Below are 27,079 nucleotides of genomic sequence, written 5' to 3'. Positions count from 1 at the left end.
CCAAACCAAGGATGGGATTTGAGGACTGGATGAGGGGTGGAAAAAACAAAACCAAGGAATGGAACAAGGAAGTAAAGGAAAACAGACACGACAGGGAAACTATGGAAACAGGGATGCCAGGAGGGTGGCCAATTGTGACAGAACCCCCACTAAAGCGTGCAACAACCAAAACACCAAAAGCCACAAACAGGACAACGAAAATACACAGAAATAGACAGAAGCTGAAGAAGGAACACGGCCAGGAGCAGGTACTGGGGAAAAAGAGAATGAAGACAGAAGCTGGAGACAGAAAAGGGAACAGACACAAACTGTGGAAACAGGAGCAGACAGAACAGAATAAGAACCAAGAGCAGAAGGAGGAATAGACAGAAACCAGAGCAACAGGAGAACGAGGAACTGCAACAAAAGACGACCAACGACTAGGGACTGGAGGCACAAAAGGATGAGGAACACAAAATGCAAAACAGACCCAACCAAGGACAAAAGGAAAGGAACAAAAACAGACACATGTACAGGAATGGACACACAGACGGGTACTGAGGCAGGAACAAGGGAGAAACAGGAACGGGCACAGGGACAACAGGTGCAACATGGTGGACAAAGGCAGGTCACTGGATGACAAGGGAAGCTTGTTCTGGGGCAAGTTAAGGGGCAAGGAGCAGGAGCCAGGTAGGATAGCGCTGGTATGGAGATGAGGTAAGGCAGGGAACAGCCACAGAACCAGGGGTGGCTCAGAGTATGCAAAGACTTCTCTACACCACGCAGGGACAGGACTAACCCCTTTTGAATGTGTTTTAGGTTACCAATCACCACTCTACCCATGGAACCCCCCTACATCTGATCAGCCATCTGTAGAAACGTGGTGTCCACACAGCGAGCAGGTCTGGAAGGAGACACACCAGCGATTACGCTCAGCAATCTCAGCCTACAAGAGAAAGGCAGATATTGGGGGAAACTCCCCAATATGAGCTAGCTCAGAAGATGTGGGTGGCTACGAGGGATGGCCAGGCGAGCTCTACAGGCAAGCTTACAGCACAAATACAAGGGTCCGTATTAACACTTTTGGAGTTTCATTATTCTCCAGGCAAAAAAAACAAAAACAAAGCACAGCATGATCTGGTTAAAAGGGGAAAAAGGCAAAAGGTGATTGAAGTGCACTGAACAAGCATTCCTTTGGGCTTAACTAGAGAGTAAGCGAAATGGAAATGAGGGACAGGTGTATGTAATCAATAATTAGGAGATTGGTAACAGGGAAGGTGCCATTTGTGTGTGTGCACGCATGCTTTGGGCTACGTGTGGTAATGTCATGTTTATGAAATTCTGTGGATAATCCAGTCACAAGATTTACATTTGATTGTAATGAGCAGCATTAGCAAAATTATTAGCAGCATTATTTTCAGTATTATGCCCAAGTGATTGTTAAAAATGATGTTGATTTAAAATACTAACAATGCATTTAAAAGCTCTTAATAATCAGATAACTGCAAAAAATATATATTTTTTACCAATAATCTGATCAACACATTTTCATGCACTTCATGTAATTCACATAATGGGAACACTCTGGGAATACATCTTTTGGGCAGTAATCAAATTTCTACTTTGCAACAAGCCAATAAACAAAGAATTATGTGATATAAACTTCAAACTTCCAGCTGTGGCTTTTTTGTATACATGGATTCACTTCACCAGCAAATATGGTTCTTCATTTTTATGGTTACTAAGAGTAGCAATTCAAACTCTCCATTTCCTTGAGCATGTACAGCATTTCAGAGTCTCCCCAGAAGTATTTGATAGCCATTTTGCTTTTAACTCTGCTAGCCACTTCTGAAACAGCTCAGGTTATGTTTGTAAGCATGTGCAGACTGGGAAATCTAAAAGAAATTAGAATAAGGGTATACATGATCTGAGAAATCAGATTACTGAACTAAAATCCAGCTCTCTTTATCAAACTTCTCAATCTGATTTCTGTGCCATACTCTGATCTAAGAAACTGGAGTATGCTGTTTACATGACCACTTGAATAATTGATTACTGGAGAAATTCACTTATGACTGGATTATGAAGTGCATGTAAACACACACTGTTTTTGCTTTGGTATTATCAAAACTTTTTCCCACTGTAACTGTGTCACCCACATTCCTTCTTGAAAATCTGGAAAGATCTCCTTTGTTCCAGAGTATACACGCTATTCTAAATTCCAATCAAATTGATTTTGAAAAAAGGAGAAAGATGCAAGTTATTGGGACGAAGGTAAGATTTATTGGGGGGTGGGGGTTAAACAGTGGGGTACAGGTGAACTTAATACACTGGTGATTGAACAGGGAAGTGGTTGTGAAGTGTGATTGGTGCTGGTATGAGTGGCTTTCTGCCTGTGTGCCAACCAGGGCGCGACTCATTATTACCAAGATTTCACAGACTTCACTTTACCAATTAAAACAAACTGATAATGATCTTGTTGGGTCTGTTATAACTCTGTCCTTTCAAGTCATGTCATAGTTTTATCATATCTTGACAAAACATATAAAGCTTCCTAAAACTGAAAGAGTAAATAAATTATAATTTTTGCTTGTAAACTTCATAATCACACATCTAGGTGCTTTCCTCATAGGATATACCATTGATGTAAGTACAAGCCAGGAATAAAAGAAGAAAAGGTGTAAACTGGGTGGAGATCAAAAGAAAATCTGAGTTCAGAGATCTCAAGTTGATTGAAAGTATAGTTTATGTATTTGCTATTTGTCCAAACATATATAAAATATTTGCAAATAATAAACCCCTGCCTTAGTGCTCTCCCCTTTGGCATTTAAAACAGATGTCTGAGTCAGCATGTGTGAACTTCTGTATTCTATGCAAAGAAGGTATTTGTATTTTCACCATTTTGTAGCCTAAATATCAGTTACAATGCAGGCTCTACAAAAAGAGTCCATAAGAAGGAATGCTAATATTTTCATTCATTTATTTACTACTAAACCTTTAGAACTCTCACTGTATAGATATTTTAGCTCCTTTACATACATGACTATTAATTAAGCGTAAAAAAGAAGTTTTCTTTCCAAATGCATGTATTATTATACACATAAGTCAACAGAATGCTTTTGGCTGTAAACATCGGAATAATACACACTGGAAAAGCACAAACAAGAAATACCAACAGGAAAGTGAGGATTTAACTAATAATTTACTCTGATAAAGGCAGCAGAACATCCAATCTGGGTTCAAGTGCTGGAAACACTCTTTCCACTGTCAGAAGAGTTCAGCTCAGGTCCACTCGCACTGATCCACTCACCACGGTCCAGGTGAGCAACATGCTCACTGCTCTGCTTGTTCGAGCAGCTTGTCTTTTTACAGGTGCTGTTGCACAGCTAGCACCCTGCTTTTTCATGGATTTTATTCAGAGTGAAAATTTGGCATTTCTGGTTTTTTATTCACACAGGTCAAAGTTATGGAAATGGTGTTTTCCAGGCACCAGACATTATCTGGGTTTCTCTAGGGAGCTCTGTATAAATTAACTGCAGTCAGAATAAGGATCTCAACCAGCGTTATATGTATTGGTTCAAGCAGCCACTAGGGGAAGGAATGATACGCATTGTGTTTACATTTGTTGGTGGAGAACCTGATTATGGGAGTTTTAGTGAAGATAAATATGAAGCAATGAAAACTGTGGTTTAGATGGGCTCTTTAATTGTGATCCAGTTGTCACTAAGTACCACTCACTCAAATCTCACTCGCTCTGAAAAATATTCCAATAACTTGGTTTACTGATAACAATATGTAGTTAAAAATCTGGCCTCCAGGTGGTGGTGTAGATTCAATAATTTATTTAAAAAGATGCTGAATGGTATTTCTCTTGTCTCTCAGGCATCTCAACAACATTTGTAATAGTATCTAATAAATTGAGATTACTATGAAATATGCAGAAATTTTGCCAAATTAGTAAATAGATATACGCTTTTCTTTATGTGAGCTCTGTGAGGTTGACTGGCAAGTACTGTTTTGTGGATGCTTGAAAATGCTTGTGGATGCTTAGGATGATCATGTATCAAATATTACTGGTCTACCTTTTTTCTTTGTTAGGTTTTCTTTTTTAATTTATTTAAATTTTTCTAAACCTTTTTCATCTTAATTTTTTTATTATCTAAAAGTATTTATTGTAATTACTTATGTCATTACACTTTACACATTCATTCTGAGGGCATCATATTGTGTTGCTCAATTTTAGACTAGTTTATAGTTGTCAACTGAGGATTGTTGTTCCTGGACTTGTTTTTGGTGCGTCAAGAGTAATAAATTAGTTAAAGGATGGCTATCAAACTGTACAAGGCAACACATGAGCGACATGGTATAGATTTATGCCTATAAAATATACCAATGTGATGGGTCTAACATAAAAAGGCCTCTGACATTATATGCATGGTAGGGGGTTCTAAAAGTCTGGGTGGTGAGTATGTATTCATGCTATTAGGTTGCAAATGATAGATTACATTTTCACGCTTCCATGTAGTGCCCTCCCATTTCCCAATTGAAAGAGAGGCATGACAATATTTTAAATATCCTGTCTTGCTGATGACAATTCAATGTCGTAGTCTTTGTCAAATTTGTCTTTTGGAAACTTGAAGATCATGGTTTTCTTTCATGAATTTAAATCCATCAATATGATTCGGATTCCCTGTAAATGTATCTGTATGTGCTATGTATTACATAATATTGATATGCCTAGATACATTGAAAATGAAGAAATAGACAAAACTGTAAATATCTAACAATTTTCTTTCAACCCAGACTCTGTGTGATGGGCAATGAGGTTCTTCAAACTCCTCCTGATGTGCTGTGTCTACCTGAGATGCATGTAAACCTCACCTGCATCCATAAGCTCTCTTAATATGACACAATATGTTGGGGTCAGAGAGCACATGGAGAGACCAACATGAAATTAATTGGATATGCTAGATACAGCACTACTAAAGACAGGAAGACATAGAAAATGAATATGAAAATCACAATAAGATGACTGGAGATGGGCAGTCATCAATTTGTCTGCTTTTTCAAGCAAGAAGAATCGAGGACAGTGCTCTGTAGTTCTGTGCAGCTTCTTATGCTTAGTATCACACATTACCTTTAGTTAAGAGCAAAAACTCATCTCTAATCAACTGATTCACCTGCACAGCCTGATACACCTGAATAACCACACCAGCAGTCACAACAAACAAACTAGTGACAATTCCATAAGCTCATAAAAAAAGAATGGGTGTGGTCACATCTTTTTGAAGTATAATTATGTCATATCCTGTCTCATTGCCAGATACAAGATGCAGATTTCAGAAGAGATTCTAGTGACTTGGCTGCAGAATATTGTTTACTTTCACACATTTAAATCCATCAATATGATCAGTTTGCCTTTTAAATTTATCATTTTTGTCTGTTATCTTTCAGGTAATATAGTCTTGAAATGATTAGATATATTAAGATAATTATATATATATATATATATATATATATATATATATATATATATATATATATATATATATATATATAATCACTAAGTGTTAAACACCTTTCTTTCAAACTAGGCTCTACAGTTTGCAAAGATGTTCATCAAGCCCCTCCTGATGTACTGTGTCTACCTGAGAAGAGTGTCAACCTCACCTGCAGCCATAAGATCACAAACTATGACACAATACTGTGGTATCAGGGAGCACATGGAAACAACAGCCTGAAACTCATTGGTTATGTTAGAAGCAGCAGTCCTAGCATAGAAAAAGGATATGAAAATCAATATAAGATGACTGGAAATGGACAATCTTTAGTTTCTCTACTTTTCCAAGCAAGACAAGTTGTGGACAGTGTTGTGTACTTCTGTGCAGCTTCTTATGCACAGTATCACACATCCCCTTCTCTTAAAAACAAAAACTCAATTCTAATCAACAGATTCACCTGCACAGCCTGGTACACCTGTTTAACCACACCAGCAGTCACACGAAACAGACTGCTTGACACTATAAAAATAGTATCAATCTAAGTGTACTGTCAAAATTCATGAGGACATTTCCTGCACGTACAGAAGGAGAGAACCTATAAAATTAGTCCATTAATAAAAGAAAAAAAATAGAGATCAGATTGTAAACATCTAACACTTCTACTGAGTGCTCAAGTTGATTGTCAGTATAGTGTATTTATTTTCTATTTGTCCAAACATTTTAAATTAATGTGTGAGATCAGAGAGCATTGCGAAGCAATGATGTCATATCTTGTGTTATGTCCGCCTGTATATCTGCATTCTGTGTTCCAGGTTTTCCTCTTCCTCTCTGGTGTCCCCATCCTGATCCATAGCAGGTTTTCTAATGAGGAGTGGAACAAAATAAAAGGAAGAGGAAGAGACGAAGGATTTGGCTGAGGACTCATTGGAGAAGAGTTTGTGGTTGTGGGTTTTGAATTGTTGCTACATTTTGAGTTTGTGTTTGCTCCTTGATTTATGGTTTGTTTTGCCCCTTTGGTTGATTGCTGGATAATATATGTTTCTTGTATGTATATTGTCCTGTATAGTTTCCCACTGGTGGTAGGAAGTGGCTGCTATTTTGTTTGGGGGTGGGTTTATCTTTGTTCTAACAATGTAGTCAGTGCAGCCATTGTAAGTTTCTTTTTGTTAGCTTAGTCAGTTGTCGTTTTGTTTCTAGTGTGGTTTTGTTTGCTGTGTTGGACTTGGTCACTCCCGATGCGATTGCACCAGTTTATTGACTTTAAACACCATAGAACTTGTAAATACACTAGGTCTTTGCTGTCAACTTTGTCTGGTTATTCATCCCATTACTCATTTCTACTGTTGTACTACTCAAAACCCCATGTTACGGCCTCCCAGCCTAGATAGGGTAATAATACTTGTTTTAAAGTCTGGTGACATGTAAATATTTATTGTGGCCACAGCATAAGTGTATAGTTAATATGGGCTGACATTCAGAGATATTTGCACTTAGAGAAGTTGGAGAGACCTCACCTCTCTCTCCAACTTTTCTAAGTGCAAATATCTGACAGTCCATATGAACTATATACTTGTGCTGTGTAGGTTTTGCCTCCATATAACCAAAAGCTTACTTCCAATGACATTTTGCACATCTGCCTGATTCAGCATGCATAGCATTGATCTTTTGTACTTTATGTTGAGTGCTGTACTGTACTGAAATTTATGTTGAGTTTACTTTTTGTTCTTTCACCATCATTCTAGCATCTCACTTACAATGTCCATCAGAAGCCATGGAAAAATAAATGAATGAAAATGAAATGTTTCAAATTAGTCATTTACCTAGAAAACAACAGTATTATCGCTGTGCAGGTGTGCATTCCAAAAATGTGAAAAAATCTTGAAACAAGCACATAAAGTGAAATGTGGATGATTGAAGACTACTTCCTTACTGTATGTTTACCTTATCAGTTATGTTAGCACCATTGTCAAGGTAACACCACTGCATGAATCTTTATTGCTTTAAGATACTCAACATTCACATTCATTTCTGTGTTGAAATAACTGTTTTCCAAAGGGAATGGGTACACTTATTATAGAAGATGTTCACAAGTACAAAGACTGAAAACAGTCTTATAAATAATTGGAACACATTCAAGGGTAAGCAGATACATGAAGTCTGTCAGTCAGGGTTTAGGCCTAATCATAGTATGGAGACAGCACTAATTAAAGTAGTTAATGACCTGTTGTTGACATCTGACAAGGGTTCTGTCTCTTTGGTTATATTGCTCAATCTGAGTGCAGCATTTGACACTATAGATCACAACATTTCACTAGACTCGAAAATGTTGTTGGGATTAGGGGAATAGCCCTTTCCTGGTTTAAAACTTATCTAGCCGGTTGCTACCAATTTTTTAACATAAATGGAAACTTCTCAGCATACAACAAGGTTAGTAATGTGTCCTACAAGGATCTGTTCTATGACCTTTGCTTTTTCTTTATATATGCTACCTCTAGGTGAGATTATACATAAACACCGTGCTAGTTTCCACTGCTAGGCTGATGATACTCAGCTATATGTCTCTGCCAAAACAGAGGACATATATAAACTTAATATTACTGACGAATGCATAAAGGACATCAGACACTGGATGTTGAGGAACTTTCTCTGACTTAATCCTGACAAAACAGAGATGCTTCTATAAGGCCCAGACAAGCTAGGTCCTCGCTCTCTAATTACTCAATGAACCTCAATGGTCTCCCAATCACATTGTCTCTAACAGTTACTACCCAACAGTAGCTTAGAGAACATGTACACCATTGGGAAAAGACTAGGACCTCTAGGAAACTGGACTAGACATTAATTGCTTATTTTTTCATTTTATTATTATTTATTTATTTTTCTCTTAAAATTGTTAGTTACTTAAAAAAAGAAGGGACAACACTGTAAATATAAAGTCTTTGCTTAAAGTGGATGAAAAAAAACATTAAATGCTTATAATTGCACTTCACTATACCATATAGACATCTGACAAAAGGATCTAAAAAAGACTGAGGCAGTAAAATTTATGAAAACCAAAATTTGCGTCAGTTTCAAAACTTTTGCACACAACTATAGACTTTGTGAGGGGTGTTGGGGTTACCTTAACTTTAATTGCAGAAGTGGGCTCCAGCTTCCACTGCAAGGCCCTCTTCTCTTTTCTTTGTATTATTGTTCTCTTGTTGATGTAATATCTTCTCATGGCTTCTCCAACCACTGCTATGCTGATGGCACCCAATTAATTCTTTCTTTCCCACCCTCCGACATGCAGGTTTACAGACGTATCTCAGCATGTTTGACTGACATTGCATCATGGATGACAGCCCAACACTTTTGAAGCTCAACCTCAGTAAAACTGAGCTTCTGCACATCCCAGGAACTTCCAGCCCTTACCATGTCCTCACATGGAGAAGGAGAAGCCATGAGAAGATATTACATCACCAAGACAACGAGTATAAAAAGAGAAAAGAAGAGGGCCTAATACTGAGCCCTGGTGGACACCAGTGGAGAGTCTATATGGATTGGATGTGGATCCTCTTCATGTTACCTGAGAGGACCATCCTTCCAGATAGGACTGAAACCATTTCCATGCAGAGGCGATCACACCAAGGCTGGAGAGAACAGAGAGGAAAATGTTGTGGTTTACTGTGTCATCTGGGGTTCTCCAGGGAGCTCTGTAGAAATGATTTTCAGTCACAATAAGGATATCAACCACCGTCAGATTTACTGGTTCCAGCAGTTTCCAGGGGAAGGAATGACATGCATTGTTTTCACATTTCTTGGTGAAGAACCTGACTATTGGAGTTTTAGTAAAGATAAATATGAGGCAGTGAAAACTATAGTTTAGATGGGCACCTTAACTGTGATTCAGAGAGCAATGCTCCATATTTCTGTCTTGTCAGCAAGCACCATTTTGAAAACGTATTGGTTCAGAACAATATCGAACAAGGACTTATTTTCTGCATGACAATGTGTATTTAACAATCTGGTCTCCAGGTGGTGGTGTAGTTTTATTCATTTTTTCAAGCATATGTAAGATGTTGGATGGTATGTCTCTTGCCACTGAGGTGTCTCAACTATATATACCATATTATCTTAGAATTAAAGAGTACTATAAAATATGTAGATTTTTTGCCAAATTAGTAAGTAGCTATATGCTTTTTTATGTGAGCTCTATGGGGGTGGCTGACTTGCAAATACTGTTGTGTGGATGCTTGAACACTAAACCTTTTTTCATCTTATTTTTTTATTATCTAAAAGTATTTATTATTATTACTTATGTCATTTCACTTTACACATTCAGTCTGAGGGGACCATATTGTGTTCCTCAATTTTAGACCAGTTTATAGTTGTCAACTGAGAATTGATGATGGCTCGACTTGTTTTGGGTGGCAAACCATGTTTTTGGTGGCACAGTTGTTCCTGATATACTAACACTCTAATCATGATCACCACAGCACTGATGCTAATACTAATACACACCATTGCTGTGTTGAGAATGTTCTGGCACCCAGTTAATATTGAGTCAACAGTAATAAATGGATTAAAAGGTGGCTATTAAACTCTGCAAGGCAACACAGGAGTGACAGGGAATAGTTTTATGCCCATAAAATATACCAACATAATGGGTCTAACAAAAAAAGGCCTCTAACAATAGATGCATGTTAAGGGGTTCTAAAAGCCTGGGTCGTGAGTGTGTATTCATGCTATTCAGTTGCAAATAATAGATTACATTTTCACCCTTCCAAGTAATGCCCTCCCATTTCCCAGTTGAAAGAGAAGCATGACAATGTTTTAAATACCATGATATCATATCCCGTCTTGCTGATGACAGTACAATGCTGTAGTCTTTGTCAAATTTTTCAAATGTGTCTTTTGGAAAACTTGAAGATCATGGCTTTCTTTCATGAATTTAAATCCATCAATATGATTTGGATTCTCTTTAAATTGATCTGTATGTGCTATGTATTATGTAATATTGATTTGACATGCCTGGATACATTGAAAATTATCTTTAAAATAAATAGACAAAACTGTAACTATCTAACACTTTTCTTTTGACCCAGGCTCTGTGATGTGCAATGAGGTCCATCAAACCCCTACTGATGTTCTGTGTCTGCCTGAGACGAGTGTAAACCTTACCTGCAGCCATAATAATCCTAGCTTTTCCATAGTATGGTGGTATCAGAGAGAAAATAGAGACACCAGCCTGAAACTCAGTGGATATGTTAGATTAAGCACTACTAAAGACATAGAAAAAAAATATGAAAATCATTATAAGATGACTGGAGTTGGGCAATCATCAGTTTCTCTACTTTTTCAAGCAACACAATTCGAGGACAGTGTTATGTACTTATATTTAGTTTATTAGACACATTGTCACACATCCCCTTCTCCAAAGAACAAAAACTCATCTATAATCAACAGATTCACCTGCACAGCCTGGTACACCTGCTTAACTGCAACAGCACTCACACCAAATGGACTGCTTGACACTATAAAAATAGCACCACTCTCACTGTACAGTATAAATTCATGAGGACATTTGCTACATATATAGAAAGAGGGGTCTTTTAGAACTAGTCCATTAAAAAAAAGCATACATAGATCAATGTGACAAAGGCTGTAACCCATGGGTTCAAGACTTGAACCCATGGTGGTAAATGTGTGCCAGGCAAAGGACAGAAAGCTCACCCCAGTCTCGAACGCAGGTCCTATAAGGAATCAAGCGATGCCCTGACCACCAGCAAAGAGCCATCTCCCTGGCATAGCAGCCAGAGCACCTGTATCACCTCCATGAAGTGACAATCCCTGTCACATTACCCTCCCTCTTTCAAAGAGTGACAGTCTCTGTCACCACAATCAGACTGTAAAAATCTAATCATTTTCTTTGGCTCTGTGATTGGCAAAGATGTGCATTAAATCCCTGCCTATATGTTGTGTTGTGTACCTCATTGCTTATGCAAATTATGGGATTGATACACAATACCATAATCCAGTTATGGAACTGATACTCAGAAAAGAATATAATAAACATTATAACATGATTGAAGATAGACAATAATCTGCTACTGTGCAGACATTTCAACTAAGGCAATTTGAAGAGAGTGCTATGTATTTCTGAGCAGCTTTATACAGAGAAACTCATTACCAAGAACTCAGTATTGTGTATGTCATAGGAAATAGAGTAAATGATAAGGAGGGAATCTAAAATGGCTCTTTGAACCTTGTCAAGTCCAGGATTCTGTTACATTGTGCAATACGTGGTAGTTCTTTGCTGCATATAATACAATGCTACAGAGCCTTTCTTCATCAGTGTAAAAATGTTCTTAGTGCTCGCCCATTTGCTGTTTGAAACAGCAACAACAACAAATTTAACATTAATGGGTGGGATCTACTGCAATATAATGATGTAATACATCATATCATAGCTGGCAGAAAGATGCCAGAGCCATAGTCAGATTGTACTGCTTTGGATCATTTGCCCATCATGGTTTTCTTTTACCGTATTAAATCAGTCAGTATGACCATATTTCCCTGTACATTCATCATTTATATGTGCTATCTTTTCGGTAATTCAAAATTGATTTGTTTTGATATATTAAAATTACTCAAGAAAAATATGAGATATAAGACTGTAAATTTATAACACTTTTTTTACCAAGGTTCTGCAATTTGCAAAGAGGTCCATCAAACCCCTCCTGATGTACTGTGTCTACCTGAGATGAGTGTAAACCTCACATGCAGCCATAACATCCCAGCTATGACACAATATTGTGATATCAGAGAGTACATGGAGACACTGGCATGAAACTGATTGGTTATACATATTATGGCAGTTCAAAAAAACTGAAGAAGAATATATTAATCCTTATAACATAACTGGAGATGGGCAATCATCAGTTTCTCTACTTTTCCATGCAAGATGAGTTGAGGGCAGTGTTATGTACTTTTGTGCAGCTTCTTATGCACATACATCCCCTTCTTTTAAGAACAAAAACTCATCACTGATCAAAAGATTTACCTGCACAACCTAGTACACATGTTTAACCACACCAGATGTCCTACCAAACAGTCTTTAGACAGTTCCCTAATGTCACAAAACTACAATCTCAGTGTGTGAGGTTATTTCCTTTACTTTACAAAAATTAAGATCAGCACAGGTCTGTATAACGTACAATACGAAGCTTGTCCTGAATTGTTTCTAGTACTAACATATATAAATGTTCAAGCTTACAGTAAGTTTAATAAATAGCCACATAACATTATAGCAAATAATCATTATTTAAAATGTCTTTAAACATTTATATAAAAGAAAGATCTATCAGGAATACTCAGAGGCTTCTGACAGGTCTATATGTGATGCATGCTCACTGTCTTGTGCTGTCATCTGACGTTCTCACCAGCCACTCCTAAACCTTAAAGCACATCGTATTTTTTCAACAATTGCTTCTTTGCAGTTGCTCTGTGCAGACCTCAAATAAATTCACATTCATGAAAGAACGTTTTTCCTTTTTTTTTCTTGTTACCTTTATTTTAATCAAACAAGTCAGTAAAAATGTATTTTTATTTACAATGGTAGCCTGGCAAGCAATGAAAGGTAATTGCCTTGCCATCACTGTGGTATGTACTGTGAAAAAAAAACATATCACTCTGCATAGCATGTGCTGAGAATAAACAGGCACACTGTTTACATTGCTACATATTAAAGTGAAAACAGTCATTTTTTGTCTTCTTCTCTTTTTTCTTTTCATGTTACACCTTGATCTGTGTTTTACGTTGTGTAAACGTACCAGACACTCGTGATTAGAAGGTGGGGGTTTTATTGCAGCTCAAATCGATGGTGGGTGAACAGGCCACGGTCCAAAGCAGTAAGTCAAAGCTAGGGATAATCCAAACCATGAAGCAAATCAGTCTGAGTCCAAAAAAAAAAAAAATGGCAATGGTCACTAGGCAAACAAATCCAAAAAGGGGCAAGCGATAATTTGGAAAGAGCAAAAGACAAAACCAAAACTAATATACAGTAGAAGAAACAAAATAATAACACTCGGTATACACAGTAGATACTGGAGGCAATACTTCGAAACATAGATCAGTTCTGGGCAGTCTTTTATACATGGGCTTAAGTGAACACCAGTGAAATCAGTACTCAGGTGATGAGGATCTGATGGTATGTCTGATTGGATGAGGTGCCATCCCGGTGACACAGCCTGCTGGGCAGTTTAGTGCACCAGGGGGTCGGGTGGTATGACAACCATAAACTTACCAACTCAAAGTGTTAAAGGCAATAAAATTTCATCCTTTAAGCAAGACATGCCTGATAAGTTTAATTCCAACATTAATATACAAAGTCATATATAGGAATCTCAAACTCAGACGTTAATAAGACCATTGTGAGAACACCTGTCTGAAATACATAGAAATTGTAAGTTAGAGCTTGAAGAAGAACCTGCTGACTGAATCAGGGGACTGAATCAGGTGCAGGGAGGGATGAGAGTATAACAGCCAGGATAGAGCAGCATCCACCACTGGGTCTGCAGATATGCAGTCATTCACACGCACACACACCAGGACAACTTATTTGGCCAATATACCTAACCTCCACGTTCTTATTCAGAGCAAATCACAAAAATCAACTAACATTGAGCAGTAAGGAGGTGGACGCATGTACGGAGAGGAGAGTATTGACAGTTTTATTTTTATTATTATTATTCATTATTGTTTCTGATTTGTTCATGTAAAGTCAGTGTAGGGAGCTCCATGTCTTTATTTGTTGAACAGATTACTGCCAACCTGTTTGTGGTGGCTACAGAGTCATTCAAAATTAACTGCAACCACAATGACAAAGCATACAAGAAGACAAAGCATACAGTCGGCAGGCTGAAGGACAAGGTCTGGAGCTCCTAGGCTATCTCTCCTTTAAGTTAACCCAGATGGACAAAGATGGCTTCAACATTTCAGGAGGTGCAGAGAAGGAAGGTTTCCTAATGGCACATTCTGTGACAGCAGAGTACAGTGCTATGTACTTCTGTGCAGTGAGTGCAGCACAGTGCTCTAAATACACACCATCACATACTTTAAACCCCTCCTATGTCCCATGTCCCTCCTCCACCAGTACTGAAAGCCAGTCCATAAACTTGAAAGTCACGTGGAGGCACCACTGTCATAATTCATCTGAACATAAAGAAGCTGAGGAAAAATCTGAAAAGAAAAAAAAATATGACCTTTCAACTTACAGTACTGAACTAGTTAATGTCCTTCTTGACTCTACAAAAAAACATTAGAAAACATGAGTAAAGTTACTATCCTAAGCATAGTCATTTTCTTCAGTATTAGAGGTAAGCTTGTTTAACAAATTCAGTGATCATAATGTTTTCATTATGATTTTTTAACTGATTTCCACCTCTCTCATAGCTGAGCTGCTCTCCACTCTTAGCATCCAGCAGTCTCCACCACATGTGCTGCAGAGACCTGACCAGAGAGAAGCAAAGCTTGGCTGTAGCCATGGCGATAGCAACTATCCCTACATGTACTGGTATCAGCAGAAAAGTGGTTCCCTTATGCTCATTGGGATGCTACACTATGAAAGAGCTGCACCTGAGGATAATTTTAAAGCACGATTTGACATTACTGGACATTCTAAAAGCAAGGCATTTCTGGTCATATCCAACATAACTTCTCTAGACAGTGGAGTGTATTTCTGTGCTGCTAGTAGGCACAGCCATACACCTCCTATCTCTCCTCATCAAAAACTCTACATACTACCCACCTGTAAACATGACTGATCTCAGACTAAACTGTGTAATAGAATGCAGTATAGGAACTCTGCCCTTAGGAGTCAGTATTAAAAACGGATAGTGAAATATATATTTTGAAGATCAGGTTTTCATTTAGTTGCAGCATTATTAAGTTATTAATTTTTTTTCTTTACTTTCTTTTGGGAGGGGGCTTCAAAATAAGTAAATGAACAAATAAACAAAATCTTTAGCTTTTTCGGAAATCATAGTGACCTAAGTATGGTCTGATATGAAAGATACATAAATTACTTTTTCAGAAATTTATCTTAAGTTATTGTTGCAATGCATTGCATCATCCTATAAGGCTTTATCCCATTCACACATAGAGTAATGAGAAAAAACAGGCTGTTTGATTTTTAAGTTGGAAAAGAGATTTACTTTTGTGATTTCCTATGTATAAAATATTAGACCATCATTCTGTGTAAAATAATATGGAATGTATAGAAAGGTGCATATTTAAACTACATGCTTGATATTTTTTAGACTCTATTAACAATGACCTAACAATAACAAAACATTGTTATTTCAATTTGGAAAGATATTAGAGATACACCTACTGAACCACCTTAACTGTCAGTTTTAGGCACACAATTCACAGAGTGGGAGCAGGAAACAACAATCCAGGGTTAATGAGCCAGAAGACAAAGTGGCAAAGCCAGAAAACATATTGATAAAAACACAACAATAGTGAAAAACAAGAGACAAAGAGAAACATGGCAATAACTATGGATTCACAATAGTGACAATGCACACAGAGGCAGCCACAGCACATGTAGAGATTTACAATATTCTGACAGCAAGACAGCAGAACACAGGGGAATATATACACAGGATAAAGACACACCTGAGATTAATTGGACATAATGAGGATGAAAACAGGGTTCAAAACCAAACACAATGGCAGTGTTTGAAAGACTACTACATATTGTATATAGTACAGCACACTGCACTCACTGTATACTTTATACTGCGTAATAGTACCCATAGTAGTATGCCATATAGTATCCAGTATGGAACAAAAGGAGTGCAAAACTGGTTAATTAACACCAGCTTATTTTTGTATTACTTGTACTCAGAGGTCTAAGAATCGCATACAACTAATTTAGCATTACCAGCACTGGCAAGGATAGAGCTTGGTACAAAATATTGACATTTAAAGAATTTCATAATTATTTAATTATTGTCCAGTAACAAAATTCAACGTTTTGATTTTTGCTACACATATGAGAATCTATACATATATTTTATCAACACTATTTTTTATGTAATAGGAATGAAAAAAGTAAAGCTTATTTGCACTGTGTGATTGACTGCCCCAAGGGACAGTGGTAGTTCAGTGGATAGGGTGCTCAACTAGTAATTGGAAGGTTGCCTGTTCAGGGCTTGCCACCAACAAGTTGCCACTGTTGTGCCCCTGAGCAAGGCCTTTAACCCTCAGTTACTCAAATTGTATTCAGTCATAATTATAAGTTGTTTTGGGTAAAAGTGTCAGCTAAATGCTATAAATGTTTGGTTTTTTTCATTGGAATGGAACATAATTCTGGCTACATACAAGAATATATGTGAGTAGTAGTAAATTTGGGTGTCTTTCACATACTGGAGGAATTTATTTATTTATTTATTTTGCATGCTGCATAATGATTTGGGACCCAATCTGAACGTGAATACTATGTACTAGACTATTTTGAATGTAGCCAATGTCTTAAAACCAAACAAATCAAAATATAAGTACAAGTAATTCTGTAATTCCTCCTAAGAATCGTTCACAACAAGTAATTCATCTCTCTCTCTCTCTCTCTCTCTCTCTCTCTCTCTCTCTCTCTCTCTCATTTTTGATCTAAAATGATCAAAATGCAAGATTTTGCATATGCATTAATTGTTGCAGATCAGCACTCTGAGCTATGCCCGCATCTTACACAATGCAACTTTAATTGATAAAAAATAAAATGAAATGAAAATACAGATTTTAAAAAGGGAGAATGTGCCTCTTTTTTTCTGTGTTCTACACGTCATGTTAACAAGAAATGTTATCAAAGGTCTTATGAGCACATGAGGGTGACATTATTGCTGATGAGGTGAGTTCCCCTCTTCTTTTGGAAGTTCTCACAATTTTAAAGAAGGCTGCTCTCACTGTGTTTCTTACCATGACAATGACTTTGAACATGCTTAGTGTCAGAAGATTTGCTCTCTGTCTTCTCTGGCTGACTGGTATGCTGATGTCCATTCTAATATATATCCTGCATTAACTTCATTATCTGTTTTTATTATGAAGTGTGAAATAATGTACAGTAAAAATAATTGTTATTTTCATGACAATTCTTAAGGTTCTCCGTGGCTGTGAATGTCAATCAGTCTCCATCACACACAACGAAGAAGAAAGAGCAATCTGCAAAAATACAACACAATGATTCAAGATATGAACGCATCCTTTGGTATAAAAAGTCTAAACATAATTCTGAATTTTTGGGATTTATTTTTACTACTGTTGAAAATACAGAGTTTGATTACAAAGGCAAAATAAAAATTGAAGGAGATGCAGCTGTGGGCAGCACATTAACAATGATCGGTCTTACCTCTGAGGGCACAGCAGTATATTTTTGTGCTGCAATGAGAACACAGTGATACATAAGTCCTTAGTGTTTAACAAATAGTCCCATCTCATTTGCTGATAGTATTAAAAGTAGAAAAAAAAAAACATAGCCATTTGCTCCAGTATTAAAATATACTCTATCTAGTCATACTAACTCCCCAGCAAAAGACTTATGATGTCATTTCCTGTCCCTGGACCTCTACATGTCAAAGCTCATCACCTTATCTCCCTGTGATCAGAGTCATTGTCTCTTTGCTATCTATGTTCCTCTTGTCATGAGTAGAACTCCATAAGGGGGCAGTAGTGATGCACATGAGTATAAAGCAGCACATGATTTGTTATGCTTTCTCCCTACAGTTCTTAATCGGAACAAATCACAATAAACTGTGCTATAAATAATATTCTAGTTACTGTGCTATAGAGCATTCAGCTACAAAATGTTGAAACATCCAGTCACATATATCCTGTTACAGTGGGTCTTGGGTGAGTTAAGTATGACTTGGCTCTTTATATATATATATATATATATATATATATATATATATTATTATTTTTTTATTATTATTATTCATTATTGTTTCTAATTTGTTCATGTAATATCCATCTAGGGAGCACCATGTCTTTATTTGTTGAACAGATTCCTGCCAACCTGTTTGTGGTGCCTACAGAGTCATTCAAAATTAACTGCAGCCACAATGACAAAGCATACGACAAGATTTACTGGTATCGGCAAGCTGAAGGACAAGGGCTGGAGCTCCTAGGCTATCTCTCCTTTAAGTTAACCCAGATGGACAAAGATGGCTTCAACATTTCAGGAGATGCAGAGAAGGAAGGTTTCCTAATGGCACATTCTGTGACAGCAGAGTACAGTGCTATGTACTTCTGTGCAGTGAGTGCAGCACAGTGCTCTAAATACACACCATCACATACTTTAAACCCCTCCTATGTCCCATGTCCCTCCTCAACCAGTACTGAAAGCCAGTCCATAAACTTGAAAGTCACGTGGAGGCACCACTGTCATAATTCATCTGAACATAAAGAAGCTGAGGAAAAATCTGAAAAGAAAAAAAAAATATGACCTTTCAACTTACAGTACTGAACTAGTTAATGTCCTTCTTGACTCTACAAAAAAACATTAGAAAACATGAGTAAAGTTACTATCCTAAGCATAGTCATTTTCTTCAGTATTAGAGGTAAGCTTGTTTAACAAATTCAGTGATCATAATATTTTCATTATGATTTTTTAACTGATTTCCACCTCTCTCATAGCTGAGCTGCTCTCCACTCTTAGCATCCAGCAGTCTCCACCACATGTGCTGCAGAGACCTGACCAGAGAGAAGCAAAGCTTGGCTGTAGCCATGGCGATAGCAACTATCCCTACATGTACTGGTATCAGCAGAAAAGTGGTTCCCTTGTGCTCATTGGGATGCTACAGTATGGGAGAGCCACACCTGAGGATAATTTTAAAGCACGATTTGACATTACTGGAAACAGTGTTGGTGGTGCTTTTCTGGTCATATCCAACATAACTTCTCTAGACAGTGGAGTGTATTTCTGTGCTGCTAGTAGGCACAGCCATACACCTCCTATCTCTCCTCATCAAAAACTCTACATACTACCCACCTGTAAACATGACTGATCTCAGACTAAACTGTGTAATAGAATGCAGTATAGGAACTCTGCCCTTAGGAGTCAGTATTAAAAACAGATAGTGAAATATATATTTTGAAGATCAGGTTTTTCTCTCCTCAAGAAAAAGTTATACAACACCTGTAATTATGACAGTGTCTCCCACTTAGTGTTATAATGGCATGCAGTATAAGAACTTTGCCCATAGAGGTCACTAATTAAACTGACAGTGTATTTATATTTTTGAAACTCAAGACATAATTTCAGTTATAAATTGCAGCATCGCATCATCAGATGGACTAGGTGATTTTAATTGTGATTTTAATTAGTGACATACGGAATTAAATTATGAATAGCAATCACAAACCATTTTTGCTACGTCAAATAAGGCAGACAGACATGTTAGACACTTACAGTGACCTTCAACACAGTATTCTTGCTATTTCAAAAGGGGGCAGTGATGAGAATTAAAACTACTTAAACAGTCTTGTATGTCAGCCTTTGTCACACCTTTCACAGTGCAGGAGCACAAAACTGCATCATCAAAATAACAGATTACAATATAATTATGCCCAGAGTAAAGAGCTTTATGCTAAAAACCATATCCCTCTTATTATTAACAGGTGAGAAATATTCTTTATATTTAAGTAGCAAAGAAAGGATGTGTTCATTACAAGAAGCAAATATCTTTATATTTTTTTCTTCTTTTTCTATATAGCTCCACTTCTCAGTAAAAACGTTGTCCAGATTCCACAAAATATCTTGAAAGACCTAGGAGATACTGCTGAGATCAAATGTTCTCATAACATATCCACCTATGATCATATAGTTTGGTACAAGAGGAACATCTTAGAAACAGAGATGAAATATCTTGGAAATATGTATTATAGGACTCCTACCACTGAGCAGCAGAGGATTGCCCTGAATGGAGATGGAAGGTCGAATGTATCCGTGAGCATCTCGAATCTCTCTCTACAAGATGATGGAGTGTTTTTCTGTGCAGCATATAGGCACAGTGCTTCTTATCAGCTGCGACTGTATCACAAAACCCATCTTCTGCTCTACCTCTGGAGAGTATTTCATGAGACTTTGAAGAAGGAGACAAAACCGGAACAGTGCTTCTTATAGCTGTGACCATATCACAAAACCCACCTTCTGCTCTACCTCAGAAGAGCAGCCATTTCATGAGACTTTGAAGAAGGAGACAAAGCAATCATTAAAGAAACAAATGGAAAAAGAAAGAAAGTGGGCAGGTCATCACTGCTCTCGGTTGTGTAAGAGCTATACATGCAAGCTACACATGCTACACCACTCAATTCTGTTACACGTGGCAACACATTTTACCTTCAGCTTCTTCCTGTTCAACATTCATGAAGCATGATGACTCTTCAAATACTGTTTTTCCCTATTATACTACTTTGGGTCACAGGTAATTCCTGTGTAGATCCTGCAGAGTATTAGCAAGATGTAGAAATGTTTACAATTTGACCTGTGAGATTTATATATATATATATATATATATATATATATATATATATATATATATATATATATATATATATATATATATAAAATAAAGTATTGTATATACATGATATTAATGCATTTACTGTAAGTATACTATCACACATCACATTTTTATTTTTTTCTCTTCTCCAAAGATGTTTCATTTAGCAAAGACATTGTTCAGACCACTGCAGTGGCCACAGTGTCTGGAAAAAATGTGAACTTAAGTTGTTCACACACTTACAAAGATTATTTCTACCTTTACTGGTACCAACAAACTATGCAACTCACTTCAATGAAACTTACTGGATATCTCTACACAACAACATTCAACAGCGAAAAGGAGTTTGAGAAGCGCTTTCATATTTATGGAGATGCTAAAAGCCATGGGATACTGCAGATCTCCAACCTTACCTCGATGGACAGTGCAGTCTATTACTGTGCTGTGAGGGATGCACAGTGCCATGACTTCCCACCGTCTCCTTCAAAAACACTTATCAAAGTTATCACATACACTATCTGTGCTTGCTTAAAGCAACTCCAGGTGCTGTTGCTGCAGAGAGCAATACCAGCCATGTTCTTTATTCGTCAAGCTGACTCTATATCTCAGTAGTATTCTCCACATATATTTTAGGCCTATGATGTTACTTTCTGATTTCCTTATTAGTTTTTGATGTGTTAGTTTGTAGAAATTTAGTCAAAATCAAATAGAAAATAGAATTGCTGTGTTTAACCTTAACATATTATTCTGTGTATTTTTAATTTTAAGTCAAGAGGTCAAGGTGCGTTTTATTGACATTTCAGCTATATACAGGTATACAGTGAAATGAAATAACTTTTGTGCAGGACAGTGGTGCTGCACAAAAGAAGAACATAAGTGTAGACAATAAATATGAAAATGCAGATAACATGTATGGCAACACTGGCCAGTGCACGTCACCGAGTGGATGTACTCAGGCTGTACCATGTTGTAATATTTTAACAGATATGCTTATAGCATACAGCAATCACTGAGGTATTATCCAGTATACTAATTTAAGAACACAGTAGCTATTATTAAATGGACCCCAGTGAGCTTTTTGTCTGTCCTCACTATTGTCTGCAGGGTCTTGCGGTCCAAGATGGTGCTATTCTTCCAGCAAGCAGTGACACCGCTGCTCAGGATGCTGTTTATTGTTCTTTTGTAGAACATGGTGAGGATGGTGGAAGGGGGATGGGTCCTCCAGTGGATATTGTTTGTGAGGTTTTTGTGATGGAGTGTTTGTATTGAATTGAGTTGAATTTTCTTAATAAAGTCAATTTAAAAATGGAAGGGGGATGAGCTTTCTTCAGCCTCCTCAGGAAGTAAAGTCACTGCTGGGCTTTCTTTGTTATGGAGATGGTATTGGGGGTCTAGGTGAGGTTCTCTGCTAGATGGACACCAAGGAACTTAGCACTTGTAATAATTTCAAAAGAGGAATTATTAATATTGATTGGACAGTGATCACCACATACTTTCCTGATGTCACTATCATTTTTGTTTTTTCCACATTTAGAGACAGGTTGTAGACTTTGCCCCAGTTCATTAGCCGCTGCACCTCCTCTCTGTATGCTGACTCGTCATCCCTGGTGATGAGACCCACCACAGTTATGTCAACAGCAAACTTGATGATGTGGTTCAAGTTGCATTGCTGCACAGTTGTGGGTCAGCAGAGTGAACAACAGCAGACTTCTCCAAAGGACTGTGGAGACGCAGTGGTTCTGGAGACGCAGCTCCCAATCCAGACTGACTGGGGTCTCCCAGGATTGACAACCTTGACTTTATTATTGAATTCAAAACCCTTCAATAGGCAAATAATGCAACTAGAATTCCACAAACAACAGCAAATGATGGAGAAACAAAACTGCTACAGAAATGGAAGTTGTAGTTCCTTACTCTTGGATGTAGCAGGGGAGATATGTCATGAGACATCAGTGTAGAGGACTGGGGTTTCCCCTTACCTACATTTCAAAATTATTCAAAGGCATATTTGCCTTGGAGGCACAACAAATGTAATTCTTTAACAGTTAATGGGAAGATCAACATGAATGGTTAACAAGTAATGGATGGAGATTTTCAAATACTGCAGGTTCAAAACCAAAACCAAACTTTTACATAGTTTTTAAGACACTTTTAACCGTTTTCAACCGTTGCTTCACTGTTTTTAGGATAAAATGGTGGCTAACATCATCATCTCATACACAAGCAGAAACACTACTCTTATTCGTATAGTTTTAAGCTTTATATCCTCAGACTCTCAGACTCTGCTATCTGTTACTGTGCTGTGAGTCCCGCAAGTTATAGTGCTGCTGTTTCATCTTGTTTTACTCAAAACCAAATCCACAGGAAATCCACGTAGAGAACCTGCAAAGCACACTTGAAGCCCCCCACCCCCAGCCCCAGTGTGCTAGTATCCTCTCATCTAACGTCTGTAGGAGGTGGCCTTTATCCTCCAAGCTCCACCTCTGCTCCACAGAAATTCTAGAAATTAGTGACAGGAGAAAAAGAAAAAAGACACACCAAATCATTCCCCTTAACATGGGATGATAAAGCAAAGCAAAGAGGAAGTGTCAGCTGAAATATGTCACACTGTTTGGCGTGCTCCAGATCAATAACAGATGTTGCATGAACTTTGTAGTGAGAGGTGGCTAAAGATGAACTGACTATAACTGTAAAAGTTCATTAGCAGGTGTTACTCAAGTTAAATGAGGATCAGCATGACTGGAATGTTGGCTCTTTGACTGGAATGTTGGCCCTCTGGCTCTTTGTACTGAAAGGTATGCAATCATTTTCAGCACCTTTTCAGTTCACATTTAAATAAACATACTAAATGTCTACTTATGACCAGCTTTATGTTTCTCATTTTGTCTGTATTAGGCTCCAGTGAAGGTGTGTTGATCACTCAGTGGCCCAAATACATCTCCACTATGAAAGGCACTTCAGTGGATATGCACTGTTACCAGAATGACACAGACTATGATTACACATACAGACAAGTCAGTGGCAAAGAGCCAGTGTTAGTAGCCAGATACATTGTTAGTCCCAGTTATGAAGAGGGTTTCAAGACTGGCTTCAAGATCTGGAGTACAGGGTAGAAAAACTGGTCCCTGACAGTGGATGTCAAAGAGGACAATAATGCTATCTTTCTGTGTGCTGCTAGTTTCCACGCTGAATAAGTACCAGTGTACTGCGGGACAAAAACAAACTCAAAGGCAGCCAATGTTCGTACCTGTCTGTGCCACAAAAAGGCAAACTTTTGCCAGCAGTGCAGTAGCTGAAAAAACAGTGTAACCAAAACACAAATTGAAATGTAACCTATAGTTTGTTTATCTCAGTATATGAGTATTGACTCCTGATAAAGTATAAACAATATTTTTTGCTAGTACACCAAAAACAAACTTAAAAACCTTTAACAGACATAATTTACATATCTGTCACATAAAATAAAGGTATCAGTACTAGAAGATAGCAAAACTAAATATATACGTAAACAAAAATTATTATCTGTGTGTAGAATAAAAGGAAAAGATGGAGCCTGTTCTTTCTGGCTATGTAAGATGTATGAGCTCAAATTTAAAATGACGGCTCACTCTTTTCTTCCTAAGGATAAAGATTATGGCTTGCTAAACTAATCACCTGTTACTTCCTACCTTATGATGTCACTGCTGCTTGATGGTATCTCTGTCTGTTTGTGGTATAAACAGCTATGCTGAATGGGATTGTAGTATAAAGGCAATGTATGTGTTGAAGTGAGTCAGACTCTCAAAGTGTGCATCAGAAGGATGTGTGCTATTTGTGGATTATGTCTGTTCTTTGTTTTGTTTTTTGGTATGACTTTATTGAAAGGCAATAAAATAAGTCCTTTATATATATTGACTTTTAATATTAGATTACTTTTAATATTATTGATTTTTCAAACATAATAATGATTTTTCTTCAACAGGAAGAGGAGGCTGTGTGAGCTTTACACAGATCTCATCCTGCTTAGCCAAGGAAACAGAAAACATAACTATCCATTGTAGTCATGATGATGATAGCTTATCTATGATGTTATGGTATCAGCAAAAGACTGACAGTACAGCCATGGGCCTGATCGGCTACACTTATGGCCGCAATGATCCAAAATATGAGGAAGGACATAATCAACGGTACAAACTGATCAAAAAATCCACACTGGAAGGAGATCTGACCATCTCTGACCTCCTCCAGTCAGACTCTGCTGTTTATTACTGTGCTGCTAAAATGCACAGTGCTGCACATTTACACGACTGCCTTACTAAAACCCCAAACAGCCAAACTCACAGGAACACAAACACACCCTCTGGGGCAAAGTAGGGTTATTATGCATTTCACATTTGTTATCTGATGAGTATTTGTGTACCAACTTTTGTTTTATCTGGTGGTGTTTGTGACTGTGAACTTCATTAAGAAGGATTAAAAGGCTTTTCTGCACGAAGGTAGATGCTGGAATTCTTGTCATCATATTTTTGAAGCTTTTACTGTTTTGGGATGTCTCTGTTCAAACCTTCAAGCACATCTGTTGTCTTTTCCATTTTAAGCCAATGATTATGTATTTTTCTCCCTCTCTCTCTCACTCTTGCTCACATAGTTTTGGGCTTGTTCTTGTGTATTTTACCTGTTAAACATTTTTCTCCCTATTCATTAAATATCATTTTTTCTTTTAATTTTAACTAATAGCATAACTTTTATTCCACAGGGATGGCAGACTGTGTACATTTTCAACAGGATCCACATGTAATAGTCAGTCATTCTGCTAAAGCAAAAATTCAGTGTAGTCATGATGACAGTAGTTTAACATGGATGTTCTGGTACCAGCAAGTGAGAGGTAGCACTGAGCTAGCCCTGATCGACTATAGCTACATCACAGGTACACCAACTCTTGAGACCGGATTCACTGAGCAGTTTGAACTGACCAGGCAGGGCACTCTATCTGGAAATCTAACCATCTCTGAACTGAGGCTGTCAGACTCGGCTGTCTATTACTGTGCTGCTTAAAATGACATGCTCACTAAAAACTGAAAACCATAGGATCTATTGTTCTAATGTTACAGTTAAAGATTATTATCTGATTATATGAAAGTCATAAACCACCATCAGGTGCTTCACATTTATACAGTTGAGTACTTCTGTAGTATACAATTCAATGTACAGAGTATATATACCTTAAAATTATAGACAATTTTTGTGCTTGAGTAAATAGACATCAAGTCATTTGTAATAAGTGTCAATGTTATATGGAGAAAACATGTTATATGGAGAAACTGTCAATGTGAGTGATATGTAAGTAAAAGATCTTGCATGTATGCACAATTGTATGTTTGTAGTTCCACCTAAATTAACTGCTTCTTGAATTCACTGATTTTTTTTTTCATGCTTAGAACTGTCTTAATAAAACCATGTCAGCAGTCTTCTTCTGTCATCTGTTACAAATGTATATAAATGCAGTGAAGAGAATTTCACTTATATTCTTATGCATCCTACATTACAGCAGAATACATGAGTATATCACCAGTATAACTGCCAGTATCTGGACAAATTGACACTTTTTAATGATAGCCTACTTATATATAATTTTTGTCCATACATAGAATTTGTGTTGAATAAACGTGGATTAGCACATAGCATTAACATTTGATCTAACCTCGAAAAGGCATGGGAGACAGACAAGGGTAGATCCACAACAACTCACTTTCTTGCATATAAGTTGTGCAAGAGCTCACGCTAGTGAGTGATCATGACCTTTTGCAGCAAGATGGAAGAGGGTAATATTATTGCAATACTGTGGTACAGCTTTTTCCAGTTCAAGCACCAGGCCTCGCTTCCTGATAGATGCAGGCTAAGGGTGCATCCAGAAATGTTTTCTTCTGCTTATCCCCAGCCTATCTTTGTTTTTCTCTCCTTCCTCAAAAAAATGTGGAGTTGAGCAGAGGAAAACAGGAGAAAGGGAATGACGTTAGGTGAGACAGCTGATCTGTTTCAGCATTACTGATGATCTAAACATTAATTGATCTACATATG

The 27,079-nt window shown here is 37.4% G+C and overlaps 1 long non-coding RNA gene and 2 gene segments (V, D, J or C); 2 read left to right on the top strand and 1 right to left on the bottom strand.

Annotated features, from left to right (window-relative positions):
* Nucleotides 1-5,342: 5,342 nt before the first annotated feature.
* LOC113592095 overlaps nucleotides 5,343-27,079 on the top strand; it is a 51,646-nt gene continuing 29,909 nt past the window's right edge. Inside the window, 3 exon segments of the C gene segment in view lie at nucleotides 5,343-5,433; nucleotides 5,574-5,871; nucleotides 7,819-7,823. Coding sequence covers nucleotides 5,385-5,433; nucleotides 5,574-5,871; nucleotides 7,819-7,823 — 352 coding nt within the window.
* LOC113592089 lies at nucleotides 14,733-15,357 on the top strand. The segment is given in 2 exon segments: nucleotides 14,733-14,836; nucleotides 14,913-15,357. Coding segments are annotated over 2 exon segments (420 nt in total).
* LOC118242316 lies at nucleotides 17,194-20,520 on the bottom strand. Its single transcript, XR_004776761.1, has 3 exons — nucleotides 20,415-20,520; nucleotides 17,869-17,897; nucleotides 17,194-17,681 (listed from the first exon to the last, which is right to left on the bottom strand). It is a non-coding gene; the product is annotated as an uncharacterized LOC118242316 (long non-coding RNA).

This window comes from Electrophorus electricus, chromosome 13 (genome assembly GCF_013358815.1).
Source record: "Electrophorus electricus isolate fEleEle1 chromosome 13, fEleEle1.pri, whole genome shotgun sequence".
In the NCBI taxonomy this organism is placed as follows: domain Eukaryota; kingdom Metazoa; phylum Chordata; class Actinopteri; order Gymnotiformes; family Gymnotidae; genus Electrophorus; species Electrophorus electricus.
Note: the sequence above shows the minus strand (reverse complement) of the source record. Positions and strands in the feature narration are given on the sequence as shown.